The 25,158-nt window shown below is 41.5% G+C and overlaps 1 protein-coding gene across 1 annotated transcript in view; it reads right to left on the reverse strand.

Annotated features, from left to right (window-relative positions):
• Positions 1–25,158, reverse strand: part of ITPR2 (inositol 1,4,5-trisphosphate receptor type 2) — a 253,736-nt gene that overhangs the window by 219,026 nt on the left and 9,552 nt on the right. Inside the window, exon 2 of the mRNA XM_032446237.1 lies at positions 7,100–7,170. Within this exon, the coding sequence (XP_032302128.1) occupies positions 7,100–7,170 (71 nt within the window). The remainder of the gene's footprint in view (positions 1–7,099; positions 7,171–25,158) is intronic.

Here is a 25,158-nt window from a genome sequence, read left to right on the forward strand (position 1 = left end):
CCAGTTAAGCATAGCTACCTACTGCTGATGATGCCAAAAAGATTACTAAGACTGTGCACCTGCATCCCCCAGAGCTATTTGTTATAGTGCTGGCTCTCGAGCCACAAACTAAGCTGCAATGCTTTCAGTTCTTCAACTTGCCATTTGGTCTCTCAGATATTGGCCAAAACATCAGGTATTGCACACTGTAACACTACAACATCAACTGCATTGCCTCCTCCCTTCATAGCAATAATGGGTCTTCCTCCCATATTAGTAGGAGGAAAACCTGTCCAAAGAAAGGCCATCAGCAGCCAAATTTTTCTTGGCACTTACCCACAGCCCTGACTGGTTTGCTCCCTAATCACATCTCTGAGCAGCTCATTTTTCTGACAAGAAAGTGTACATTACCAAGGCAAACCCTGCAACTTTGCAGAGATCTTTACTTTCAGTGGGGAGCATTCACAATGGGAGCCATACTATACAGCCCAGAGTATGTTATAAGTCTGTGGTAACTTTTACAATACTACGATCAGATACAAAGAGTAAAATATTACAAAAAGGTCCAGATTTTTGTTAAATTGTAACATATTTTGAAGGAGATTTTAGTTTGAATATGGGAATTTCAGCTCACAAGACAAAAAGTTACCTATTATTTTCTGTTAATCTATAATTAATGTGTCATCTTAGAACACCTGAAACGCATACTTGTCTCAAGTAACAATACCCACTTTTTATAGGGCCAGTCTTCATTGCTGTCACTCCTCACACAACCTGCAACTTTAGTTAACAAACATCAGCTTCTCTTCTCCAAGGAGAGTCTCACAGCCCAGGGCAACCCCACTGCATTGCACAGAAATGCAAGATGTACATGAACACACCATCATTACTGCAGCTGTATGCCTCCCAAAGGCAGGTGGATTTCCCCCCTCTTTTTAAGATTCCAGGTAAGTCAAAACCAGTTCACCTGACCTTTTATAGTTGCTTTTATGAGAGTAATAGTAGAATGCTGTCCTTTGCGGTCCTAGACAACAGGGGAAAAAAAACAACAAAAAAGCACAACAATTCCTACCCTGAAGAAGCTATAGTTTAAATGATCAGGAAAAGAAAAACTGAGACATAAAAGATTACAAAGCAACTCTCCAGTGCACACAGTAGATCCAGAGCTTTGCCCTCCTGAAGGCCACTCCAGTAACCCACTGACACGACAGACAGACCGTCTCCTCTGACATCTCCAATGTGCCCACATGTCTGAGCCTGCAAAAATGCACAAAATCTCTTTCTATATTACCATTTTGAATAAGGGGATAGTGGGTAGAACAAACACATAACACATACAGCACACCCTCTGACCAAAAAGCAACGACGCTCAGGAAGTCTGCAAAGGAAAATAACACTTCTCATGTCTCTTACGTATTTATTGATATTGGGTAAAGATGTCTTAGAACAATATTTGTCATTGTTTTTTTCTTCCTCCCTCCCTTTTTTCTTTTCCTTTTAATTTAAATGCCAGAAATTCTGCTTTTATTCACAATGGAAGACTTCAGTGATTTGAAGAACTAGAGAACTTACGCCTTTAAACTCATTAATGTCACTTAGGACATTTCAGTATTAGGACAAGAAGCACCTGGCTTCATCAGTCCCTTAAATTTAACCACAAAACAGTAAATGTTTCTTGTTTTCAGCAGACATCAGGAAACACATGTGGGACCAATTCTGCCCCCTCTTTTACAGTGATGCAAATCTGGATGCGTACACTGATGAACAAAGAGCAACTACAGCGCGACTGAAGGGGAAATCTGAAACACAGCTTCTTTCTATGGACACAAAATGAAAAGGAACCATAGCTTTCCTCAGTTTAACAATACTCTTGTTTTGTAGGATGCCCTAAAACAACTAGAATAGCTACCACCCACTCAAAAAGAACAAAAAAAAAAAAAAAAAGAGGAAAGTAAACACATAACAAAAATGAAACTGCTATTTTGAGACATCTCTTTACTCTGGTTTTCAGTTCAAGCCAACAGCTCAGTACCTACGTTTGATCTCTGAGTGAACTCTGTACGAAGGGTACAAGTAGTTAGAAAACACAGCTTTTTTCCTTTTTTTTCTTTCTTTTTTATTTTTTTAAACTTTATTATTATTATTATTTTAAGAGGAGGACAGGGAAAAAAAGGCTGAATTGTTAAAATATGACCGGAAAAAAAGTAAACATAGTCCTCTAATGTTCATTTTCAAAGTCAGACCCTGGAATCCAAATATCTTGTTAGAAACATGCCTTTCTCAGACTCCTTTGACTTGCAGGTCATGCTCTAACCTCACATCAACGCCAGTTTCAGCTGTGAGTGATAAAAACAGCATAAACCATGCAGACAGCACTTTCTGTTACTAAAGAGGCCCTACTCTTCCTGCTGTTAGGCACTATTTTTAGTTGTGTATGTCTAATCATTCAACTAATCATTCATGCCTAAATCATCTTTTCATGTCAAGAACCTACTTAAAGTATTTCTTGTTTGTTTTACAAATTTTGAGATTTTAATTGAATCCACTTCCGGAGAGATTTTGAGGGAGAAAAAAACACATATTTTTCTTACATATCTTGGTTGCACAGATGACTTTGAGCAGTTCTTTTGCCTCTGTGTTTTTGAGCAGAACTAAGAAATGTAACAAACTGTGGCAGAGCTGCGCTTTTGGTTTCCCTCATAACACAAACAGCCAAGTGCCACAGCGTTCAAAGTTCTCAGAAAATTTTGGTCTGGCTGTGCTTCATAGGTAATCATTAGGATACAGCTCTGACACAGAATCACAGAATCATAGAATCACAGTCTTTTGAGTTGGAAAGGACCTTTAAAGGTCATCTAGTCCAACTCCTCAGCAGTGAACAGGGACATCTACAGCTCAATCAGGTTGCTCAGTCCGTGATCCAGCCTGAGCTTGAAAGACTCCAGGGACAGGGCTTCCACCACCACTCTGGGAAACCTGCTCCAGTACCTCACTACCCTTACTATAAAAAAACATTTTACAGACAACCTAAATCTCCTCTTTTTTAGTTTGAAACCATTTCCCCTTGTCCTATCACAACAGACCCTGCTAAAGCATCTGTCCCCTTCTTAATTATATTCCCCCTTCAGAGACTGAAAGGCCGCTCTCAGGTCTCCTCAGAGCCTTCTGTTCTCCAAGCTGAACAGTCCCAGGTCTCTAAGGCCATCCTCATAGGAAACATGTTCCATCCCCTGTATCATTTTTGTGGCAATACTCTGCACACACTCCAACAGGTCCATGTCCCACTTGTACTGAGGACTCCACATCTGGACACGGTACTCAATGTGAGGTCTCACTAGCATGCAGTAGAAACATAGGATCACCTCCCTCACCCTGCTGGCCATGCTTTTCAGGATGGCTTTCAGGGATGTGAGGGCACATTGCTAGCTCATGTTGAGCTTGCCATCCACCAAATCCCTAAGTCCCTCTCAGCAGGGCTATGCTCCATCCTTACCTCCTCCAGCTTGTTCTGACAGCAGGGACTGCCATGACACAGATGCAACGCCTTGCACTTGAATTTACTGAACCTCAAGAGGTTCACCTGAGCCAACTGCTCAAGCCTGTCTAGATCTCTCTGAATGGTATCTCAATCTTTGAGTGTATCAACTGCACCACACAGCTTGGTGTCACCTGCAAACTTGCTGAGGGTGTAGTTAATCCCATTGTTAGTGTCGGTGACTAAGATGTTAAAGAGCATTGGTCCTATTACTGACTGGTCATACTCTTGGGTCATACTAGGTCATTCTCTTGGGAGGTCTGTATATGTTCACCACATGCTGCAATCTCAGGGTTCCTATCCAATCTAGACTGTTGCAGATATGCCATCCTCACTGCTGAGTACCATGTATCCCCAGGAAGTTTGGTCAGAATAAAAGTCTTGAGGTNTGAGTACCATGTATCCCCAGGAAGTTTGGTCAGAATAAAAGTCTTGAGGTTCTTGGTACCAGGCACTAAATTCCAATTAGGCATCAAGTTCATTAGGATTTGACCTACAGAACAAAGGAGAAGGCAACCAACCATGGTTTTATCTTTGCTGCAGCCCTTCTCATGACCACCATATGTCATGCATGAAAATGCTACTAAATGCTTGATGAGGCCTTTAAAAATATACCCATGATGTTTTGGCGTGGTAGGTTGCATCTATCAAGGCAATAAAACTCACTTTTGCACTAATTCAGCTACTCCTGATGGCACTGCAGTTCATCCAGTCTTGCATGCAATCACAATGCCAACAACAGCTCAGAACTGTCAGGTGTGGGCATGTCCTATAGTGGAAGAAGATAAGAACTGACTCAAAAAGAGGCTGCTGGAGCCAAAGAGAGCTAAGAGGCAGCAATGAGGGGGAGGACAGAAGTAGCTAGTAACAAGATTTGAAGCAGGAGCAAAAGGGAAGAGGGAGGTCCTCAGAAGAGGAAAGCCGAGTTAGAAGAAATGAAAGCTTGGATGCTGGGGAGAAGAAAGAATAAGGGAAGCTAGAGACAGGGGAGTATTTTACAAAAGCAACAGAAAGAGGCTGCCACAGGAACAGAGCCAGAACTGTTTACAACTAACAGAAAACATTCTCCTGCAAGAAGCTGGAATGGAACTCAGGAGAACAGTCATTGCATTCCCCTAACATCAGAAACCAGCTGTAGGTTTTCTGTGTTTCATCCCATTCTGACGTCCGACCTACATACATATGCGTGTATGTATCACCATTAGTGGCATGCCAGTAGGGCTGTGAACTCAAAAACCCTGCACCCTGGATCAAAGTGCCCAGGCTTTCTTGATGTTGAAATCAAGTTTTTTTGGAAAAACTCAACACTATCATCTTTTTCCTTCTTTGTCATTTCAAGCAAGGAAACAGAATTACAACTGCAGAACTCTACAAATGTTATAAAAATCAAGCACCCTGTTAGACAGTGAAAAATTGAAGGTTGTCCTTTCAGCCTCTGTTCATGTCTTCAATTGTAAGCATTTCAACACATTATGCAATTGCACTGTCACATGCAAATCTTTTCCAGTGATTCCTGTCTCATCTAGAAACCCATATATGTTCTGCTTTGGTATAAACAAAGGTGGTGAAGCAGAAGAACTGCTATCTACAGAATCCCCATCTGAAATCTGTGCAGGATTCAAGCTGTGAATTACAGAATCACAGAATTATCAAGGTTGGAAAAGACCTAGACGATCATCTAGTCCAACCATTACCAATAATTCTCAGTTAAATCATATCCCCCAACACCACATCCAAACATTTCTTGAACACTCCCATGGTCGGTGACTCCACCACCTCCCTGGGCAGTGCATTCCAATGCCTGACTACCCTTTCCAAGAAGTTACATTTCCTAATGTCCAGCCTGAATCTGCCCTGGTGCAGCTTAAAACCATTCCCTCTAGTTCTATCACTGATTACACGAGAGAAGAGGCCAACCCCCAGCTCACCACAACCTCCCTTCAGGAAGTTATAGAGAGCTATAAGGTCTCCCCTGAGCCTCCTCTTCTCCAGGCTGAACAATCCTAGCTCTCTCAGCCGCTCCTCACAAGGCCTGTGCTCCAGACCCCTCACCAGCTTCGTAGTCCTCCTTTGAACGCGCTCCAGGGCCTCAATGTCTTTCTTGCAGTGAGGGGCCCAAAACTGAACACAGTACTCTAGGTGCAGCCGCACCAATGCCGAGTACAGGGGGACAATTACCTCCCTGTTCCTGCTAGTAACACTGTTTTTGATGCAGGCCCGTGTGCTGTTGGCCTTCTTGGCCACCCGGGCACACTGTCGGCTCATGTTCAGCCAAGCATCAATCAGTACCCCCAGGTCCGTTTCCTCCACACAATCGTCCAGCCACTCCACCCCAAGCCTATATGATAAAGATGAAATCACAGCTAGGTAGCTTGAAAGTCACATTGGAGAACTAAATGCCATCCCCATTTCTGCTGTAAAGTTATCCCACGATATTTTAAGAGTTACTGAAATGTATTTCTAATGGTTTCTAAGTACATGTTCTCATTTCTTCAATTTCCAGTTTCCAAGATCTGCAGATGTGCTGAATCTCACAGCTGGAATCATAACTAGCTGGTGACATTTCCTGAATATATGACGGAAAAGAAACCTTTACTCTGGGAAAGAAGAGCTTTAGTATCTCAACATTTTAAATGCAACACTTCTGCAACAATAGGATATACATCTACAGTATAATAAATAGTAGAAATGAAGTATGGTTAAACATCTCTGCGCAACTTCTTGAAATGGACAGAATCAACAACAGTCTGAGACATTACATTTATTTCACTTGCTGTAAGCCAGGCAAGTCAAAACTGTCCTTGTGACAGGTGTGAACCAAGGCCTATTTAAGCCAACAAAAGCCTGGATCAGGCTAGTAAGGCTCCAGTTTGGTGCAGCTAGATCTTATCATTTAAATTAAGAACAAGACCCTGAAAAGTTGTATTTCCTTCTCTAAACATAAACACAGCTTCTAATACCACAAGAGTATTTTTGGCATTCAAGAAGTACAAACTGCATGTTGTCAGTGCTTTGTTATTTTTTCCACCAAGTAAAAAAGTGGAATGAATTATCCACAACTATAAGCTCATATCTAAAAAAGCTAAGAAAAATGAGACCCGGTTAAAAGAAAAGAAAGGTAAAAAACTGACCAAATATTTGGGGTAATCCTTAAAACGTCGGGTTATCTTCTAAAAAAAATAAATACATCAGCAGCTCCAGTAGTTGCGAACCTCATGAGATTATTTTCCATCTACACTAAGAGCAGAGCTGGAGCAAGGAGCTGCTCCCAAAGTGAGGGATTTGTGCTCAGTAGACAAAGTGAATAATCAGTTCTTTGACCACAAGCAGGTTAGTCCCTTTCCTTCTGTTCTCCATCTGCTCCAATGCCTTTGTTGACTTGGAATTTCTTTCACAAAACTGGCCTTTCACATTCCAGCTTGAAACTTCAGCAATGTGTTCATCAAGACTTCTGGGAAGTCACCTCTCCAGTAAGGTACGTCTTTGCTCAAAAAGTTGGAACATGCATTAATTAAAAAAACAAAAAACAAAACAAAACAAAACAAAAACACAAAAAAACAACAACAATTATTCTCATTTACTGACCTCTAAACTTCTTGGGAGGGTTGGCAAGGTCACCTGCATCTGGCTGAACCACGCATCTGTCATCCACCAACCTAAAAATACAAAAGTTATTACTCACTAAAACATGTTTGAGAGCAGTATACATAAATTCCAACACACAAGTCATACCTTCACTACAGAAGTTTATATATTTTTCCAATTTAAGCCAAAAAAAATGGAAGCCGTGTTTGTATCAGATACGAGAAAGGATGTTTAAAGTCCAACAGGTTAGCTTGGCCCTAACCCCATTTGCAGGTTCTTGCATCTGCTCTGAGGCCTTTCAAAAGCAGGCAGAGCAAGCAGCCATCACTCAGGTACAGAAGTATATGTTAACCTGTGTTAACACAACCAGGACTTAAAGGAGAGCTTGCCAATGGCTCCCTGTTTTCACCACACTTAGCTAGATTTTGAATACAGAATCTGATCAAGCACCTCAGATTTTAGTCCTCAATCATTCTTCTTCACAATTTCCAGTTTTTTTCCTCTAGAAGAGGCATGTAAAATCAAGACTCAGCTCTGATCAAAACTCACAGGAGCACATTTTCCTTTGCTACAATGAATAAGTGTTTATGTAACTAGCAGCTGAAAATATAAATAACAAACTAAACATATTTCTCGCAATATTTTAACAGTTAAATAAACAACGCAATTTGAAAAGATTATAAACCCCACTTAGAAGACGAAAAGTCGCTTATCTTATCACAGAACTTCCTAAGCATAAATTTAGGTTCCCTTCAGGAAGCATCTTGTAAACAAACTGCCTGTTTCAAACAGCTACTCACGGTTAAGGGCACAGAACGGCCCTGCCACTCAGCAACGCAAGTTGTAACAGCATCTACTGTGGGAAACTGACAGAAAATGCACAATTTGGGTTCATCTCAGTTACGATGAAGACGCATTCAACTTTTACTCAAGTTGAAGGGTTTATACCATAAGACCGATTCCCCAATATAAACAAGGATTTTGCACCTCAAATAGGACCGTAAGAATTTTGGAAGCCAGTAGCTCAGTTACCATAACATATTTGGCGGCAAATCTGAGGTATCTGTGAGGATAGAGAAGCAAAGGGACAGCTACAGGAGCCATGGCCTTGTGGAGGTGTGCTTTTTGCACAGTTTATATCATTGGGGCTTAGCAAAATCAAAGCAAGGCCTGTATAGCAGGATTTAGGAAGAGTCAGTCCTGCAAGATGCCTTTTGTCTATGAACTAAAGTGGCAAAGCATTCTATAAGCAGTTCCTAAAATCTGCAGAAAATTATCCGCTTCAATTCAGAGACACACGATTCCATACTGCTTCAATACTTCAATAGCAGTTACCAGCAAACACTGCTGTGATAATGACTAGTGTCTGCCATGTGAGAGGTGTCTGTAAGGGTGAGTGACGAGTGGGGCAGTGGAAGGAGAGGTCAAGGCCTGGCTGCTCTCCTGCCTTCTGGCTTCAGTCTTAGTCACTGTCTGCCACCGTCAGACTTGGAAAGCAAATAATGCAGATGTCTAGCTACACTTCAAATTTCACCAACTGCAATGACTTTTTGAAAGCAAGAAACTCAAAAAGAATAAATGTTAAAATGCCTCACCGAGGGATTTTAATGTCAAGTGCTTGCTGCTCTACAAAATCCCTCCAAGGCTGTCTGAATGAACCCGTGAGGTTTAACCCTTAAACACAGGCAGGATGGAGGATGGTATGTGGGAAGTGGCGTGACTCACAAGGCACATCCTGTGCTTCTTGGTGACATCTTGCATACCCTAGTGACAACTCCAACTGCTCCTAGGCACCCCACTGCTGCAACAAAAGCCATGTACAAAACATCATGTCGGTGCTGAGAAAAACAAACAGAATCCTGCACACCCTCTGAGATGGTGAGCTGCACCATTCAAATGCATGCTGAACTTCCTAGGCTCAGAACACAGATATTAAATATTTATTCATCATCTTCATTTAAGCATTGTCTAAAGGCACAAAGGACCATAAATGAGTTCTGCGGTCGTCAGGGACCAAAGACATCAGACAAGGCAGACAAAGCAGAATGGAATGGCTACTGCTCCCATCCCATGTGCAGGAAATGACAGCTCAGAGAGATTAATTGATGTGAAGCAGAACAGCCACGCAACAGAACTGAAACATCTCCTGAGCCCTTGTTCAACTTCTGGCACTTTTGCTTCTTATTAAGTCCCTTATAACACAGGACAAAAAACTAAAGTATTGCTTTATTTGTACAGTAGTCATTCTGCAATTTAATCACCAGTATTTTCATACAATGAATGTACTTCATGAGTTTGCATTTTGAAGAGTTTGGGAGTACTCAGAGGCACTTCTTGCATGCCATAGTTATAGCTGAGTTTCCTGCAGCTCACAAAGTGGGGGCCTCAGCCCCTCCTACAGGCTGGGGCCAAAAAGGTCCCTCAAACACAGAGTACTTTCCCTGAGTGCACTTCTCAATATACCCAAATCTCACTTCTTAAGGAGGGGTAGACAGCAGCTGAAGATGCACTGGTGGATGCACTGAACAACTAGTTAATGACCTACACAACAAGCAAACAAACCAAGGGGTAAAATCAAACAACAGGCTTGACCACACAAGGTCCTGGACATCATCAGTTTCCATCAGACCAGAACAAAGCACCTTCCAGTGTTGCTCGCTGTTTTGCATAGGAGACTGAAGAGCGCAAATGAGCACTTTGGTAATAAAGGAAGAATTTACTATGTTATACAAGCAAATGTGCTCACTACTTAAATACTGATCTAAACTATTAAGCAAATATTCAAGTCATTGTGCTATCAAAAAGCTTTGGTAGACTTCAGGGGGTTTAATTATTTAATCATTGATCCAGACTACTTTGTGCCTCCTGTTGTCACTTAGTACCTGCCAGAAACAGCATGACCACATTTCAGTTTTTCACATCAGCTGCATATAAGCAACAAACAAGTTCATTACACATGTACAGAACAATCCTTATTTGTGCAAGTTCTTCTTTGAATACAACAATTAACTGCTTCATGCACAACCTCACACTAGCATGTACAAAGCCACACTGAAAAAAATAATAAAGCTATCTAAATTATGTCCAGGAGGTAAGGCCTGTTTCTCAGTGGAGAAGAAGCAGCTTACAACCCCCTGCTAGAATAAGCCAAGGTAAGCACACTGTACAGTGTGAAGCAAAGCTCCAATCTGTATGGAGTTCTACAGACATGTTCCTCTTCCTGCATCTGGTGGGGTTAAATCTGCCTCATCTCTCCACATGTAAACCCAAACATATTTAGATGCATTCAATTTAACAATATCTTGTAGCAATGAACTCCACCTATAAGGTGACACCTGTCTGCAAACATTTACAAGCAGTTTTAAACATACCATCTCTCCTGTTTGGTAGTGTTTTGGCAATAAGAGGACAGGATCCACTTCTCCTAATGCTCTTCATTATCTGCATTCAGAACTTGCCTAAAACCAGCTTCAAACTTCTCATATAGCTTCTATGATTGCTCCACTCCCTGGGCACTGCTGGGAAACAGGGAAACAACTTGGGGTAATTCCCACTGCTGGGAACAGCAGCAACCTTTCTAGGGATTTTCATTGAAAGAAAAAAGCAGAAGGTATGTGCACAACCAGTGGGTTGCAATGTGTATTCAGGGAAAGAGGAGGAAGAATTCACTGATAAGGCAGGTATGTTGTCAGAAAATATTGATAATGTGTTTATAGCATGGCTGTTCAACCTGTTGAATTGCCTGAGCCACAGAGTGAAGAGGAATTGTCTAGAGTTACTCTGAAATGAATGCCTCCTATTTATTTCCATGGAAACTACACCAGATACGAAGAGCACAATCACACTATTTGAGCACATTCTCAGCCACGATACAACTCTTGTTCAACACATTCACCAGCATTAGCTATGTGTTTTCACCAGCAATGAACAAGAGCTGCGTGTCAGACTCATAAAGATCTGCACCAGTGGAGGTGACCCACTGCCTCGCTGTGCTCACAGCCACTGCTGGTCTCCATTAGTGTTCAGCAAGCATCAATGAATGCCAGCGGGTGCTATGTTTCCCACAAAGAGGAACTGAATTACACCCCTTTGCTTCATGCACACTTACTTCCATATCAGATGCCCTTTTGTCAGACTGCCCCTATGCTGCCATCTGTCACACGGCAACAAAATGTAATGGAATATTGATGGGAAGGCTCAGCCTCTACTGTCATACTACCAACATCCACCTCTGACATTGTGGACCAACATCATAAAACAGAAGGCTTTAGTTTTGGAAATGCCCTTGTAAAATATAAAATACCATTAATATGGAAGTAACAAAACATTTCAATTTTTAATATTTTTCTTAAAACATTAGAAAAAGAGGAACAAAAACATAAAACTAGTGGGATATGTGACCTTGTTTTCGTGAACCCAAGGCATCAGGCTGGTCCAATGGCAGTGGTTGCAATACTCAGTGAGTTCTCAAGGTTTCTGATGAAAGTTCACTCTTCCTGTGCTTCAAAGTTATTTTGTCTCTTTCTACCAACAGAGAGACCTTCATGTTTCAGGGCTACTATTACTAAGTACTTAGTAACAGAAAATAACACACAAGAGAGGACAAAAAACACTACCCTATACACTCTCATACATACAATTACCCTAGGTTTGTGTGCCTAACTTGTTAAAATCACAAGAGAAATACTGATGTCTAATTATTGTTAACACAGGGATGTGCAGAACTAAGTGTGGTGCTTTACATACATACAGTATTCTATCCCTCTAACAAAATAAGCCAGAGTATGTTAGACTGAAAGCACTTCCTCTCTGGTTGCTCAGCTTTTACTCTCACAGTTCCTGTTACATTATCATTTCACTGATTTTCTCAGCAGCAGGAACAGGGGACAACATTGACAACAGACGTCAGCAAGAGAAGCTGGACATTTTAATTGCTAGTGGAGCTAGAGATTTTAATTGCCAGTGGAGCCAAGGCCAACCTTTGTCCAGCATCAGCTCACAAATCATGCCAAGGCTATGTCCCAAAGATTTGATCTCAACAACCTTTCACGAGCAAAGAAGCAGCCCTCAGAGCTTCCCCTTCCTTTGTTCCACAGCCATCCCTTTACACACACTACCTTCTCACCAGAAATATTCCTCTGGAACACCTCCCACACAAAGCAATTCTCCCCTTCCTAACTGTAGCTCTCACCCACAAAGCTTCTCCCGCTCTCCTCACACCCCAGCGTGCAGTACCCACTCAGGAAGAGAGGTGCTAGTCACACTACTAAGGACCCAACCAATAACAAACAATAGGTTATTAAAATTTTGCTGCCCTGGAAATCAAGCATCAAATACCCAAGTGCCAAAACAATCAGGTCCACCCAGTTCTTTGCCAGGTCCACCCACTTTTCATTTCATTTCTTCTCTTATCAGGCATCTGGGTCAGCCCACTTCTTGCTTGCCTCAAGCAGTCCCCTGCCAAAACTCTGCAGTTATTATACCTCACCCTTCTCAAGACGTTAGTTCATACTACTTTTTGACGACCAGTCCTGATTCAAACAATTTACAGCTTTATGATTTAGCTCAACTGTATGAAATTTGTCCTTTTCCTGTCTCCTTCCTCATCAAAGCTTGGTTTTTCGTCCTCTTCTTTTTGTATCTGCAGTCTTTCAGGTTCTCCTACATTAACCCCAACTGGCACAGAAAAGCAAAAAGTATCCTCGTCTAGCATCAGACCTGGAGGTTGGTGGCCCCAATGTTGGTGGGCATTTGGAACTTGATGATCTCTGAAGTCCCTTCCAACCCAAACCATTCTATGATTCTATCTCCCTTACGCAGTGAATAAACTTCATCACAAACCATCCTTAGAGTAGAACAAGAATATGGGCGTATTTTATGCCAGTTGCACAGAATGGAACCACTCAGCCATTCCTACCATGCTGGAAAATGCTTGTGTTGGTTACTCGGGGTTGTACTACCAAACACCAAGGAGACAGAGGGCACAAGGAACGGTACCAAGCACATACTGGGAAATGGAACAACAGCTTGCATGCAGGCAGTGCCAAAGTTGCATTAACAGTTGCACTAACAAACAGCCCTAAAGTTTTTTTCCTTATCTGATATATCCACGTAACTGTACCTGCAGGCTTACATGTCAGAGGGGAAAAAAGTGTTGCCTGTTCAATTAAGTACTACAGCTATAAATCCTGAATGTCACTTTGTTATTCTTTTGTACTGTATTATATCCAGTGGTGCTCTTAGATTGTAAAAGCTTCAGAAACCTGTTCAGTAGAATTTGTTTGTCCATTTTATAGCTAAATTTATTTTTAAAACATTGTGTAAATTAAAATAAATAACAGTAGAGTTAAAAGAATTGGTAACAATAGAACACAGTGCTACTTGGAGGTTGCAATGCAGGGGAGGAAACACGATTCCTAGATTTTAGACTTGATTCTGCCATTTACTTAGCCAGCATAATAGGCAAGTCATTTAAGCACAAGGAAAATGGAACTGAACTTAACTGGGCCATACTTACTTTGCCAAGGAACTAAGCATTTGCATTTTTTAGCAGAACAAAGCATCCTAATTTACTGTTGTCAAAATGAGGCCTCAGAACCAGCAAGGGGAGGAGGAGAAGACAGGCACCTCCAGAGGGCAATATCAACCTTTTATAGGATGGATATGCAGAACAGGACACCTTCTGGACACAGACTCTCTCTCCCCCTTGCCTATTTGCTGCTTGTGATACAGTTTCTAAAGATTGGTGATTGGAAAATCACCAAGGTGTGGTGGGAACAAAAGAGAAAAGTCTTTCAGTTAAGCTTGTTCAGCTAAGACATTTGTGAGGGACCATCTGAGTTAATTACACGCAAAATAAAGAAGGTAAAGAGAACTGTACAAACAAAGTTTTGCTAACACTGGAAATCTGAGAATTTCAAGAAAAGGCTTTAGAAAGTGGAACATTATACAAGCAAATCCAAAAAGGTCACCTTCTGCTCATCTGCTGTACTACAGCATGTCTGAGGTATTATCCCACATGAAGTACACGTATACAGCCCAAACTGAGTCATTATTATTCAGGGTAGAGGCCACATACCACAGATGTCCATGATCACCTCCAAATATTCCCTTTACTTCTTTTAGGAGCATCCAAAACATCCTTCACCAAAGTTTTTAAATTTGATCAAACTTTGGTGGCTCTTCTACTTAATTTTCACTCGTATTAGCAACAGACTGAGTGCAAAAACTGTAATGAGTCCAGGATTTGGCCCAACAAAAACAGGGTGCTATGTTAAGCAGCTTAGGAGCTACTCAAACAAGTGGTTTTAACTCTGCTTGTTTACACATTATAATTACCCAAAACACGTCTGCAACTCAGCCCTCTCAATGTAAAAAAGCATGGTTGAAGCATAAGCATGACGTGTGTTGACAAAGCACGCATTAGAAGCACCGACACTGTGATGATCACTAATTACTAACAGGATTTTCAGAAATAGGCAAACTTACGTCTTTACATCAATTTTAGGCATGTAATTCACAGATTAGTCCTTGGCAGGCCAAGTAACTTACAATTCTACAGTACGTAAGTGATTTCAGAAAGAGCTCCTATTAACGGTATATCTGGTCTCAAAAGCAGGCAGGCATACAGAACTTGTTGCGTGGTAGTTATTCCGCCTCAGGCAGCAAAGCAAAAATAAATTAAAAGAAAAAAGAAGAAAATCATAATCAACAGAAATTCTGCATTCAACTCCTACCAGAAGAACTCATGGTTTTTATTCAGCACTGTCTACAGCTGCAATGCACATTTGTGAGCATCCACTTGAAAGGTCTGTTTTGAAGAACCACGTGCTAATGAATGGAAGTGGAAAGGTTGAATTTGCCACGGTTAACACTATTTAATGAAATAGAAAGTTTTACTCAGAAAAATACTGTTGAGAAGTGCCAACATCAGTCAAGCGATCAAAAAAAATAACACTGAAAATGGTAATTAAGGCATTCACACCTACACATCAGAAAGGCAACTCATTATATAAAGGATGAATAAGCAAAGGGAGAGAATTAGGACACTCATATTTAGCTGAAATACTATGATGTAAAAGTATCACCGTTTAACTAGAGAAGCTGTTCTCAAATGCCAAACAGCTCAGCAGTTTTTGTGACAATAATATATGCATTTAAGTTTTTTTGTCTATATATGTAAATAAATAGAACATACAAATGTAAATACAACCTGGAATCTAGGTCCTAGACATCAAATCGTGCTTTTTTCATCTCGTAGCATAAGAGTAGTAACCCCATCATTGCATAAAACTGTGTGTGTAAAGCATTTCTTTATCAAAATGCTGACCAAAGCTCCATTTTCCAGACCTGGTTACACATCAGGAACCAAAGAAGGATCCATTTGATTTCCGAGGCCTTCAGACAGTGACAAGTCCAGAGCTAGCATGACCGTGCAATTCCACAGAAGTCAGTCAAGCAGCACTACTTGATAGCAACAAGGTTCCTGTTCCTGTGCTTTTAATATTTATTCTTTGGTGTGTCATGGCTCAGCTGTCCCAAGGCCTCTCTCCAGTTCAGATGAGCACTATTGTGCTACCACCGTCATATCCTAGGACTCATGCCATTACTTTTGGGAACAAATCAGAGCTTGACACCAGGACACAAACCATGTCTAGTCCCAACCTTACTGGTGAACACAGTGCACTGGAAGCACACCATAGACCAGTGTTCTTTCAGACAAAAGAACACAGCTCACAGTTGAAATGTTAGAGCCACGAGGCTGTACCCAGAAGGTAATTCAGCTCCCAGAATCCTGTAGTTGGTTTCAGAACTGACTTCTGCCTGCAGGGATGAGGACTTGGCTCAGTAGATCTGTCTGAATGAGGTCTGTTCGTTCTTTAATATGTATCCAGCTCTCATTGATGTTAATTAGAATTATGCAAAGCTATTAAAGCATAAGAGAACACTTTACATCAACACGTGTTCCAATTTTCTAAACAAAAGGGTGTTTTTTTTTAATTTTCATTTTGCAATGATAAATGTTTACAAATCTTTGCAGTTGGGCCAGGTACTCCTGTAGATTTCTCTTTGCTTTTCTGTTTCTTTGGCACAAACCAACCAACCAACCAAACAAGACTTAAAAACAAAAAAAAACAGCTGGAAAATTACAGTTACTTTTACTTGTTTTTTAAACTACGTGAAGCCAGTTTCCCACTGGGACAGATCATTTTGGGAGCTGCTCCAGATTATTTCAGAGCTGCTTTCCCAGTAGCTGGGAGCAGCTCTCGAAGCATTTTGCCACACCTACACCCAACCTGTACCTGCTCGCTTAAGAGAAGTTACAGGCGGCAGCGCAGAGTAGCAACCCTTAGAGGAAGTGGCAAGATATGCTCCTTCCATATGGTGAAGCAGCTGAGAAGTGGGAGAGTCCAGAAACAGCAGCCATAAATAAGACGGTAAGACAACAACTTCTGTGGACATATGCAGGTATTGAAGGCAAAGGTGTAAAAGAACCTAGTGCACTGCAGTGCTGGTCACGAGAATCTTTCATAACTAGTATTTTAATATGGAAAAAAAAAAAGCCAGAATAAGCAGATTCCTACCTCGGAAACGCTTCGGCCCTTTCTCAAATTGACCTCAATGTGAGCAGCCATCCATCTTGGCTTCAACACACTGAGGCATCCTTACAATAGCAAATCAAACGTGCCCAAGAACATTCTCAGGCTCTGAGGCTAAGTGGCATGGGAAAGCACACAGCTATACCAGCAGGATCTCATGCTGAAGAGAGGGTGGGGTGGTCACACTCTTCACAAGCTTTCAGAAGCATTCCAACCCTTACTCCCATACAGTCTTGGTGATAGCGTGAGCACGAGTGCCAAGATCATGCCATGAGCCTTGCTGGCAGGTCACTGCTACAGATACCTATAAACTCGTGTTAATATATTAATACTGGTGCAGCAGGAAGGTTTTTGGAAAATGGTCTCATTCTTGACCCAGAGTTTTCACTTGTGCTCTCAGAGCCAACAATATTTCACTGAACAGGGACAGCATTTTTATCAGCACATAAACGTCAGAGCAGCCACTGCTGAGTGCTGAACAACGCTGACTCGCAGGCTGTGCTGTCAGGTGTCCAAACGTTATATCACCTCCTGAGGTGTGTCTTAACAACAAGCTTTGTTACAAAGAAGTGAGTTTGGCCTTTTACTTGAAGGCCCTCCAGTTTTGCAGCATTCTTTTCAGCTGAACCAAAGCGTTTCAAAGTCTCTTCATACGGTTTATTCTGACACCGTAACAGAGGAAAAATGCCTGCAAGTAATCATTTTCTGCTTGGAGAACTGCAGTTCTGGATGGCTTACACACAATAACCAGGAATTGAGTGGCAGGCAAATAAACCACATCTTCTAGAAAAGCTTACATTTTGTTGGTACAGCCAGTGGAAGAATGGAATCCACTCAATTTTGCCTTTTAAGAATATTACTGCTGTGCAAACACTTCTTAACACATTATGATCCTACAAAATCCAGATTTTTAACAGTACGAGCCACATTTTAGCTGGGGAAGCTCCAGGACAAGGAACATGTTTCATTTTGGAACAAACCTCAAAGCACTATTATTGTCAGGAACAACCCAGGCATGCAATGATGCATCTTCTCACTCCTATGCCAAAATATATACATTGGAAACCAAAGAGAATTTAGCTGTAGAGTTACAACTAAGTCATGTTATGAATGTTTTTAAGGTCAATGGCAACTGATACTAACAAGATAGCACGCATTTTATTCCAAGCCTTGGTCTCTTTATCACTTCTAATGGTATATATCTTGATGCTGCATGCATATACACACACACGCACATATATAAACCTGCTTTCATTGAAGTGAAACTGTCCCTTGCTGTCACTGCTGTGCTGAAAAATATGTAGAATGGCCTTCAGATATTCAAGTTCAAAGCCAGAATACCAAGAGAACAAATCCACACAATTGCTTTTAAATCTCATGATTTTTCAAACGCATCTCTTCAGTTTGTGGGGGATCTGACTCATAATTGTCAGAAACAAACAGGAAACACTGCAGACATCTCCAAGTATTTCCTCTCTCCACCCCGCCACCAGCCTTGTCTTTTACTTCACTTCAGGATACTTTACTATCCCTTTCATCAGGTCGGCAATGAAACGGCACTGCTCTCCACAGTACCCAGGCATGCAAGAGCTTCCCTTCTCCTGCCCAAACCTGGGGCAGAGGTGCCCTTCCTCTTCATGGCATGGTGAATCAAGGCCACTTTGTGCCTTCCACAGTGACAGATGAGAAAGCCCAAGAGCTCCACCACGCTTCGCCCTGCTGCAACCACAGTACCTAGAGGAGTAGCAGGGAGGTACCACCTCGGTGGTACTGCCCAACAGCGATCTGCCTCATCTGACTGCCCGAGGGAGCCTGTGCAACCGGCAGCGGCATGTGCAGCCTGTCAGAGGACCAAGCTTGGCCTGCCAGTCCCCTCCGGACCACTGAGGGCCTGGAACAGTGGAACAGGATGAAAAAGTGCTACAAAGTACATACTGGGAAGGGTTTTTTTACATCACTTGGTTTACTGCAGTGCTTCCTTTCATTGTATACGTGGAAAAAAAAAAACATTTCCCTTTCTCCATTCACCATCGTAACCTGTCACAACAGCAGGCAGGCAGCGGTTGTGTGAGCCCAGCCAGCAGGAGGCATGGCAGAGGATGGAAGCCAGGACAAGCTTGACAGCACCCCAGGGAAGAGTCCGGAGCTGTAACCTGCAGGAAAGCACGGTAGATTTCTTGGCTGGCCCTGCTAAACAAGTCCATCACCTTCTGCAGTGAAGGGAAAGGACGTAAATAATATTAACAGTGGTGGGAGAAGAAAGGGAATAAATTGATTTGCCAAAGACTACACAGCACCCATAGGGAAGTGAAATAAGGTCAGAAAAAAAATGGGTGACAGTAAGTGGCCATTATCACTGGCTTCTGTACTGTCAGCACTCAAACTCAACAAATTGTTGCAAGATAATTTCATCCAAGCTCTCTCCTCCCATAAACAGCTGGACCCTGATGATCTGTCCAAGAACCCTCCAAATAGGGCTATTCTATGACTACAGGGACCCTCACTGGGCATGATAGGGACCATGGAGGCATGCACTAGAATCCTATGCACTTGCCTCTTCAATTATGTCAGTTATCTAGTGCCACTCTTTACTATTTTTCAATGGAAAAAACAAGTAAGTGTGATACATTTTAGTGGCCATTCTCGGAGGAACTTGTTGCACCTTTCAGGACATGTTGTGTATTCAATCTCTTCCTATAGGTGGACAGTGTTACTGGTAATTGCAGACAAGCCGAAGACCCCCTTAATGACAACCTTAAAAATGGTGCAATCCATGCTGTCCTGGCTCCAACAATGACTCTGAATAGTAGCAGCAATATTGCACTGCTGCTGGACACTTTCCCTGCAAGGGTAACCTGGACAAAAGAGCATACCAAAGTTCAAATCTGGTTTCAAGTTATACAAACTAATTGGTGTACACAACCCCAGTTTAAAAGGCCCTGCTAAAGTCAATCTAACATTGTGCAATGATATTCAGCAGAGAAAAACCATTCTAACCTTTTCCTTATCTCTCCACAAGCCTCCTGGACTGCTACACATTATCACAGGTTAACCCGCTGCCTGGCACATTAAGATTAAAAACCTGCTCGCTGCCCTAGCTACAATTCTCTATTCATTTGTGTATAATAAATATCAAATACTCAGCTATAAACTGATCTGAAGAGATAGTACATCACCCCACCCCGAATCAGCTCCATTTTTATCACCTTTCCAGATTTCATTACACAATCACAAAGCCGAGCAACTATCTCTACAGTGCAGCTCTGTGTATGGTTATACAGTTCTTTCTCCAAGTCAAACAGTGCTGCACTGTCTGGGATAATCTCAGCCATTCACATAAACAACTTGTCTGCTATATTTTGATTAACGCTTCCTTTTATGAGGATATTGAGATGCTTCAAAGCACAAAGTCTGGCCTTCTGCTACAACAGACTTATTTCTCTGACTGGGAAATGCAGCTGCCAGCCTTGCCCCATGCCCCTCTCTGAAGAAGAGTTCTATTATTTTCCAATTTGACACACAGAAATAAAATGGCATTGGCTTAGGTGATGGCTGACACTTTTTTGATTGATACTCATACATCACAACGTTCAATAAAAGCTGACCCAAATGCAGGAAAGGGCAAAAGTAAACACCAGGCTTGCTCATTCATTTCAGGTTACAAGCTTGCAGAGGCTGACGGTCTCCAAGCAACAGTCGACTCAGTTAGCACAAATCATCCACTAAATTGTTTAAGTATATGAACTCATATTGCTTGGAGAGAGCTAAGAAGCACTCACATAAACTGTTATGACGGTGAACAGTAACATGTTGCCACCATTAAAAAATAGCTTGCAGAATAAAAGCATATCCACAGCCTCGGTGGTTTGAAAAACTGTTCCCCAAGCAGCCGAGATGGTCTCCGATATCACAGTTTATTCACACACAAATCCTTCCGCTGGTACAACACCATAAATAAGACATCAGAGTTAAAAGAGCTGTCAGCTCTACGTATAAACAGATATTAGTCAAACCTAAATGAATAATCTTTCCTAAAGAAATGGAAGTGGCAATGAGGATTATTCCTCTGAACATATGCTGTTGCTTGCTACTTCGGCAACTTAAAAGGAGTGCAAATTGCTCCTGCACCTCATAGCGGGCAGTTTACTGCGCTGGGCTGCAGCTTTGCATTAGCAATTCTGTGAACTGGAAACAAGCTTGAACCTCTGCTGTTTCTTTTCCTCTAATCCTCATTCTGAAGAGGTCTTAGAGTGTATTTTTGTTTATTTTTATCTTTCAAGTTTAATTTTTTTTTTTTATCTAAGAAGTGAGAGCTGAGAACAGCTATTTGTTTGTACATAAAGCTGTGTGTTAATATAAAAGTCTACATCTAATTTGTTGTCCTGAAATCAGAAAAAGGTATCACAGTACTTATTAAAGTTAAGCTAGCTACTACCAACTAACTTAACACAGACTTTGTCAGAGTTGTGGGATGAACTTTCAGCTGGCATTTGGGTTAGATTTGCTTCTGATCTCCTCAGCAATGCAAAGCAGCAGACAGCAGCTGATGCTCATCACCTGGAATAGAACAGATCAACTGACACAAATTCCCACTGTTCTCAACATACAAATATGGCAGAACTAAAGTAAGACTTCTCAGTGATCCCCAGCAATCCCTTCTGGCCAAGACCATTTGAAAGCGATTGCTTTGGTATTAGGACTAATATAAACCAGAATTTCATCTGGTCACTTGTGCCCAATTCAGGTGCGAACACCAGCCCCATAGCACAAACAGCTGCTACTCATTCAGAGCAGCAATAGGGCATTGCCCATTGACTCTCCTTGGAGAGCTCAGGTTCTGCAGAAGCCTTTTGGCCACTTAATTCTACACAGATACAGAGAACCTGACAGCTTCTTCCAAGCAATCTTCAGTCCCATCACCACCAATCTACCCAAAAGGTCCCACCTTCAGTCTAGCAGCTGAGTAGTGGAGAATTCATCAGCCCCTTGAGATAAACACCTGATGTGGGCCAAGCTCAGAGCATCTCCTGCATACTAGCAGGAAAACAAAGTTCATCAGCATTCTGAGATTCAGACTCCTAATTTTTCAAGCCAGCTGAGAAGCAGCAAACAAGCACAATCAGACTGATTACTCGGTGATAGCAGATGATCATTTGCTATCAACTGTTCTGAGTTGTGTGGACCCCCACCACGCAAATTTCCCCTTTGACGCACTTCCTCCAGCCACACAAACTGCAAGCACTTTGGCTGAAAGTCAGAGCAGTGTCAGTGGTGCAAAAGATACTCTGAAGCGTGTTCTTGCCAGCACACATTGCTCTTTCAGGGCTCCTGAGCTTGGTAACGGGGACAAAATGAACTTCCTGTTCTTCCACAACTGACACAGCAGATTAAGTGCTGGGAATGGGGAACTGCAGCAAACCACCTCAGACTGCACAGCCCTGAGACAAGGAGAAAGCACTGCTTAAAAAGAGCTACCAGCACAGGGCACTGAATGCATCTCTGACAGGTGAATTCTGTTCCACTTCATAATGAGAAGGATCAAAAACTCGTGGAAGATATTTGTGGCTCAGCCTATGAAGCACTTCCATATTCTTTCTGGATGCAAAAATGAGGGGGGAAAAAAACCGTACTTGATTTTATTTCTTTTTTTTTTTTTATTTTCCCATAGAAATAATGAATGCCTTTGTTAAATCCTTAAAATCAAGCACTCGGACCAGATCCATCAAACTAAAACACCCCATTCTTGAGCAAAAATAGGCAGAATGAAGAAATCCAGAGCGCTCTCTTAGGTAACACCAAGCACCAGCCCAGATTCCCAAAGCAAAAATTCAGGGGCCGCTCAATGGCTGATACCTGAAGACATTTCACCACCCAAGCAAGTTTGAGATTCTATTTGTTTCAGTATAGTGAGAGGACTGAAATGTTTGGAAAGAAGAGCTGTCCAGACATTTTCAGTCATTATTCACTAAAGTGATAAAACACCTCTAGATCTTGTACAACCTCTCCTAAACTGGGATAATATGATGAAAAATAGCTACTGAAAAATGTTTTTTTTTCACACCAGCTTACTGGAAATCTTTCTTATGTCTGAACACGAGCTTGGTTGCTTTAGTTCATGCACTTGTCACTACAAGTTAGACCATTATCACACACTATATCTTAACAACGTACAAAAATGAGGCACAAAGTGCAACCAAGACTGAATTCTCCCTAGATCGTCTCACTAATCTCCAGACACTTCTCAGCCTCAGTATATTTTCATGTGAACATGCATCCAGGAGATGTTTACATTACCAATCAGGCTTTAATGTTTCCAATTCACTGTTTGGTTCTACACACAGTCGTCACTGCCCCAAAATTTCTTTATTTTAAAGAGATTTGCTTTATGTTGAAATAAAACTTTTGAAGTACAATTCAGTGTACTGGGCATACCTCTGCTGGGCATGTTTCATGCAAGCCTACAATCTCAAAGACTTATTGAAATACTTTGAATTTTAAATGTTCCTTTGATCTATAGGCGGCTTGCTCTTGACTGCAAAAATCATTTGGAAAGGTTTCTTCTATTTCCAGTTTTCTTTGGTGCAACTGTCAGGCCACTTCCTGAAATAAGTCATGACTGCACCGATTGTAACTAGCACGCTAAAGCCAACTCTCAACTCCCTGGCAGAAAGAAAGCTAGGCTCTTCATCAACACACTCCATCTATGCCACAACAAGATACTGTTGGCACCAGGGCTCTCTCTTATCTGTCATGTAAACATCACATTTCCTGCACCATTTTCCACATCCTGCTTACACATCACCAAATCATACATTTCTTTCACATCAGCTTTGACTTCTGCAGCCCCCCAGCTCCAGCATTTCCAAGGACATGGTACAATGTCTGAAATAACGCAACCATGCAACAGTGGTACCAGTTATTCATTTTCCCCCACCTCCTATGTACTGTCTCACTTCTAAACTGCACTTGCCTGATGAGACCAGAAAATTTGATCTTGCCACTCTGAGAGGAAACTACACATTAAGACAATTGCAGGAGTCAATTAGATCCCCAAATTCTCCTTGAGAAGCTTCTGGCTGCTCTGAAGTCCATTCCAGGAAGCCAAACACATTCTTCAGGTGGATGATTCAGGGAGTTTTGCATCTTATTCAGAAGGTTTTGCAAATTGTGGGAGGGTAATTTCTTTCTCAGCAATCTCATTCCTTGAAATAACCAATCCTTTGATCTTCTGCCTAAGGCAGTATCTGCAGCTAGCCTCCAAAGAGTTCATTTGGATGAGGCACATCATCTCATTCCAACTTGGAAACAGGATTACTACAGTAACCAAAAGTGATCTGCAAGATCACTTCTAATGTCCACAAGTCTTTGCAGAGGCTCAAACACAAAACAATCCGAAGCTTTCCACAACTACATTTTGTGGAAAACCAGATCAAGATAACTGTAATTGCATTTTTGACCATCCAGTTGACTCCCTTTGCTCTCTGAGAGCGGCTGTATTGCCTGCTCGCTTCCAGATAGTGGAATTTATTGCAACCGCATAAAAGGTTTCACTTTCATCTGCAAGTCACCACTCAAAGCGTTCATTAAGTAGCCTCATCAGATATTTGATTCCTTCTGATTTGCTCAATTCTTTTTTTTTCTTCTGACGGATTTATTTTTATTTTAAACCCATAAGCTTTCAGTTCTAATACTGGAGGTCGTATCAGTTCTATATGCTCTCTTTAAATGGTGCACTTTTCTCTGTGACTGCTTCTCATACCGCAGCTCCACAAGAACACTCATCTACCATGTGATACCAGTTATGAACAGCCACAAGTGATAATGCAAGTTCTGAAGACTTAATGACTACCGAACTCTAAGGAAAAATCTGAGATGCTGTCAAGTACTTTCTTGATCATTTATTCACTACCATTTATTCATTTATTTATTTTTTAACAAATCCTTGTTTTCTCGGATGAAGAAATCAAACAGTAGACATTTCTTTGATGACAGTTTTCAGAGAGGACAGAGCTCAATTGCATTATCTCATTTTTATTTTCCTTGGGTCAATGTAGCCGCCATTCTTTGCCTATGACTGAAGTTTTGTTTTTGCTCTTTGCAGTTCTGTGTATTTGGGCATACACAGTTTGCCCTGTCAATGCTGAATTTCTTTCTAAGAAAAGCATTGACCCAGCCTCTTGGGTCACACAACTCAGCTTTTACCCAGCCATTACTGGGTATCTGTGCTTTGGGTGATGACTTCTATTGCTTCAGCTATATCGTTCCATAAAGGAGGATTTTATGTCATAATTCAATGACAAATGAAGAGTAGTAATTAAATTCACTAGTTTCAGTGAGGATGCACCCAACATATGAGGCACAACAACAATGCCAGCAAGTGTAAAACTTTTTTCAATTCATATTTTTTCACATGATAAAACTTATTCTGAGTTTTTAGATATATACTTTAAAAGGTTTGAC

The sequence above is a fragment of the Coturnix japonica genome, chromosome 1 (genome assembly GCF_001577835.2).
Source record: "Coturnix japonica isolate 7356 chromosome 1, Coturnix japonica 2.1, whole genome shotgun sequence".
NCBI lineage: Eukaryota > Metazoa > Chordata > Aves > Galliformes > Phasianidae > Coturnix > Coturnix japonica.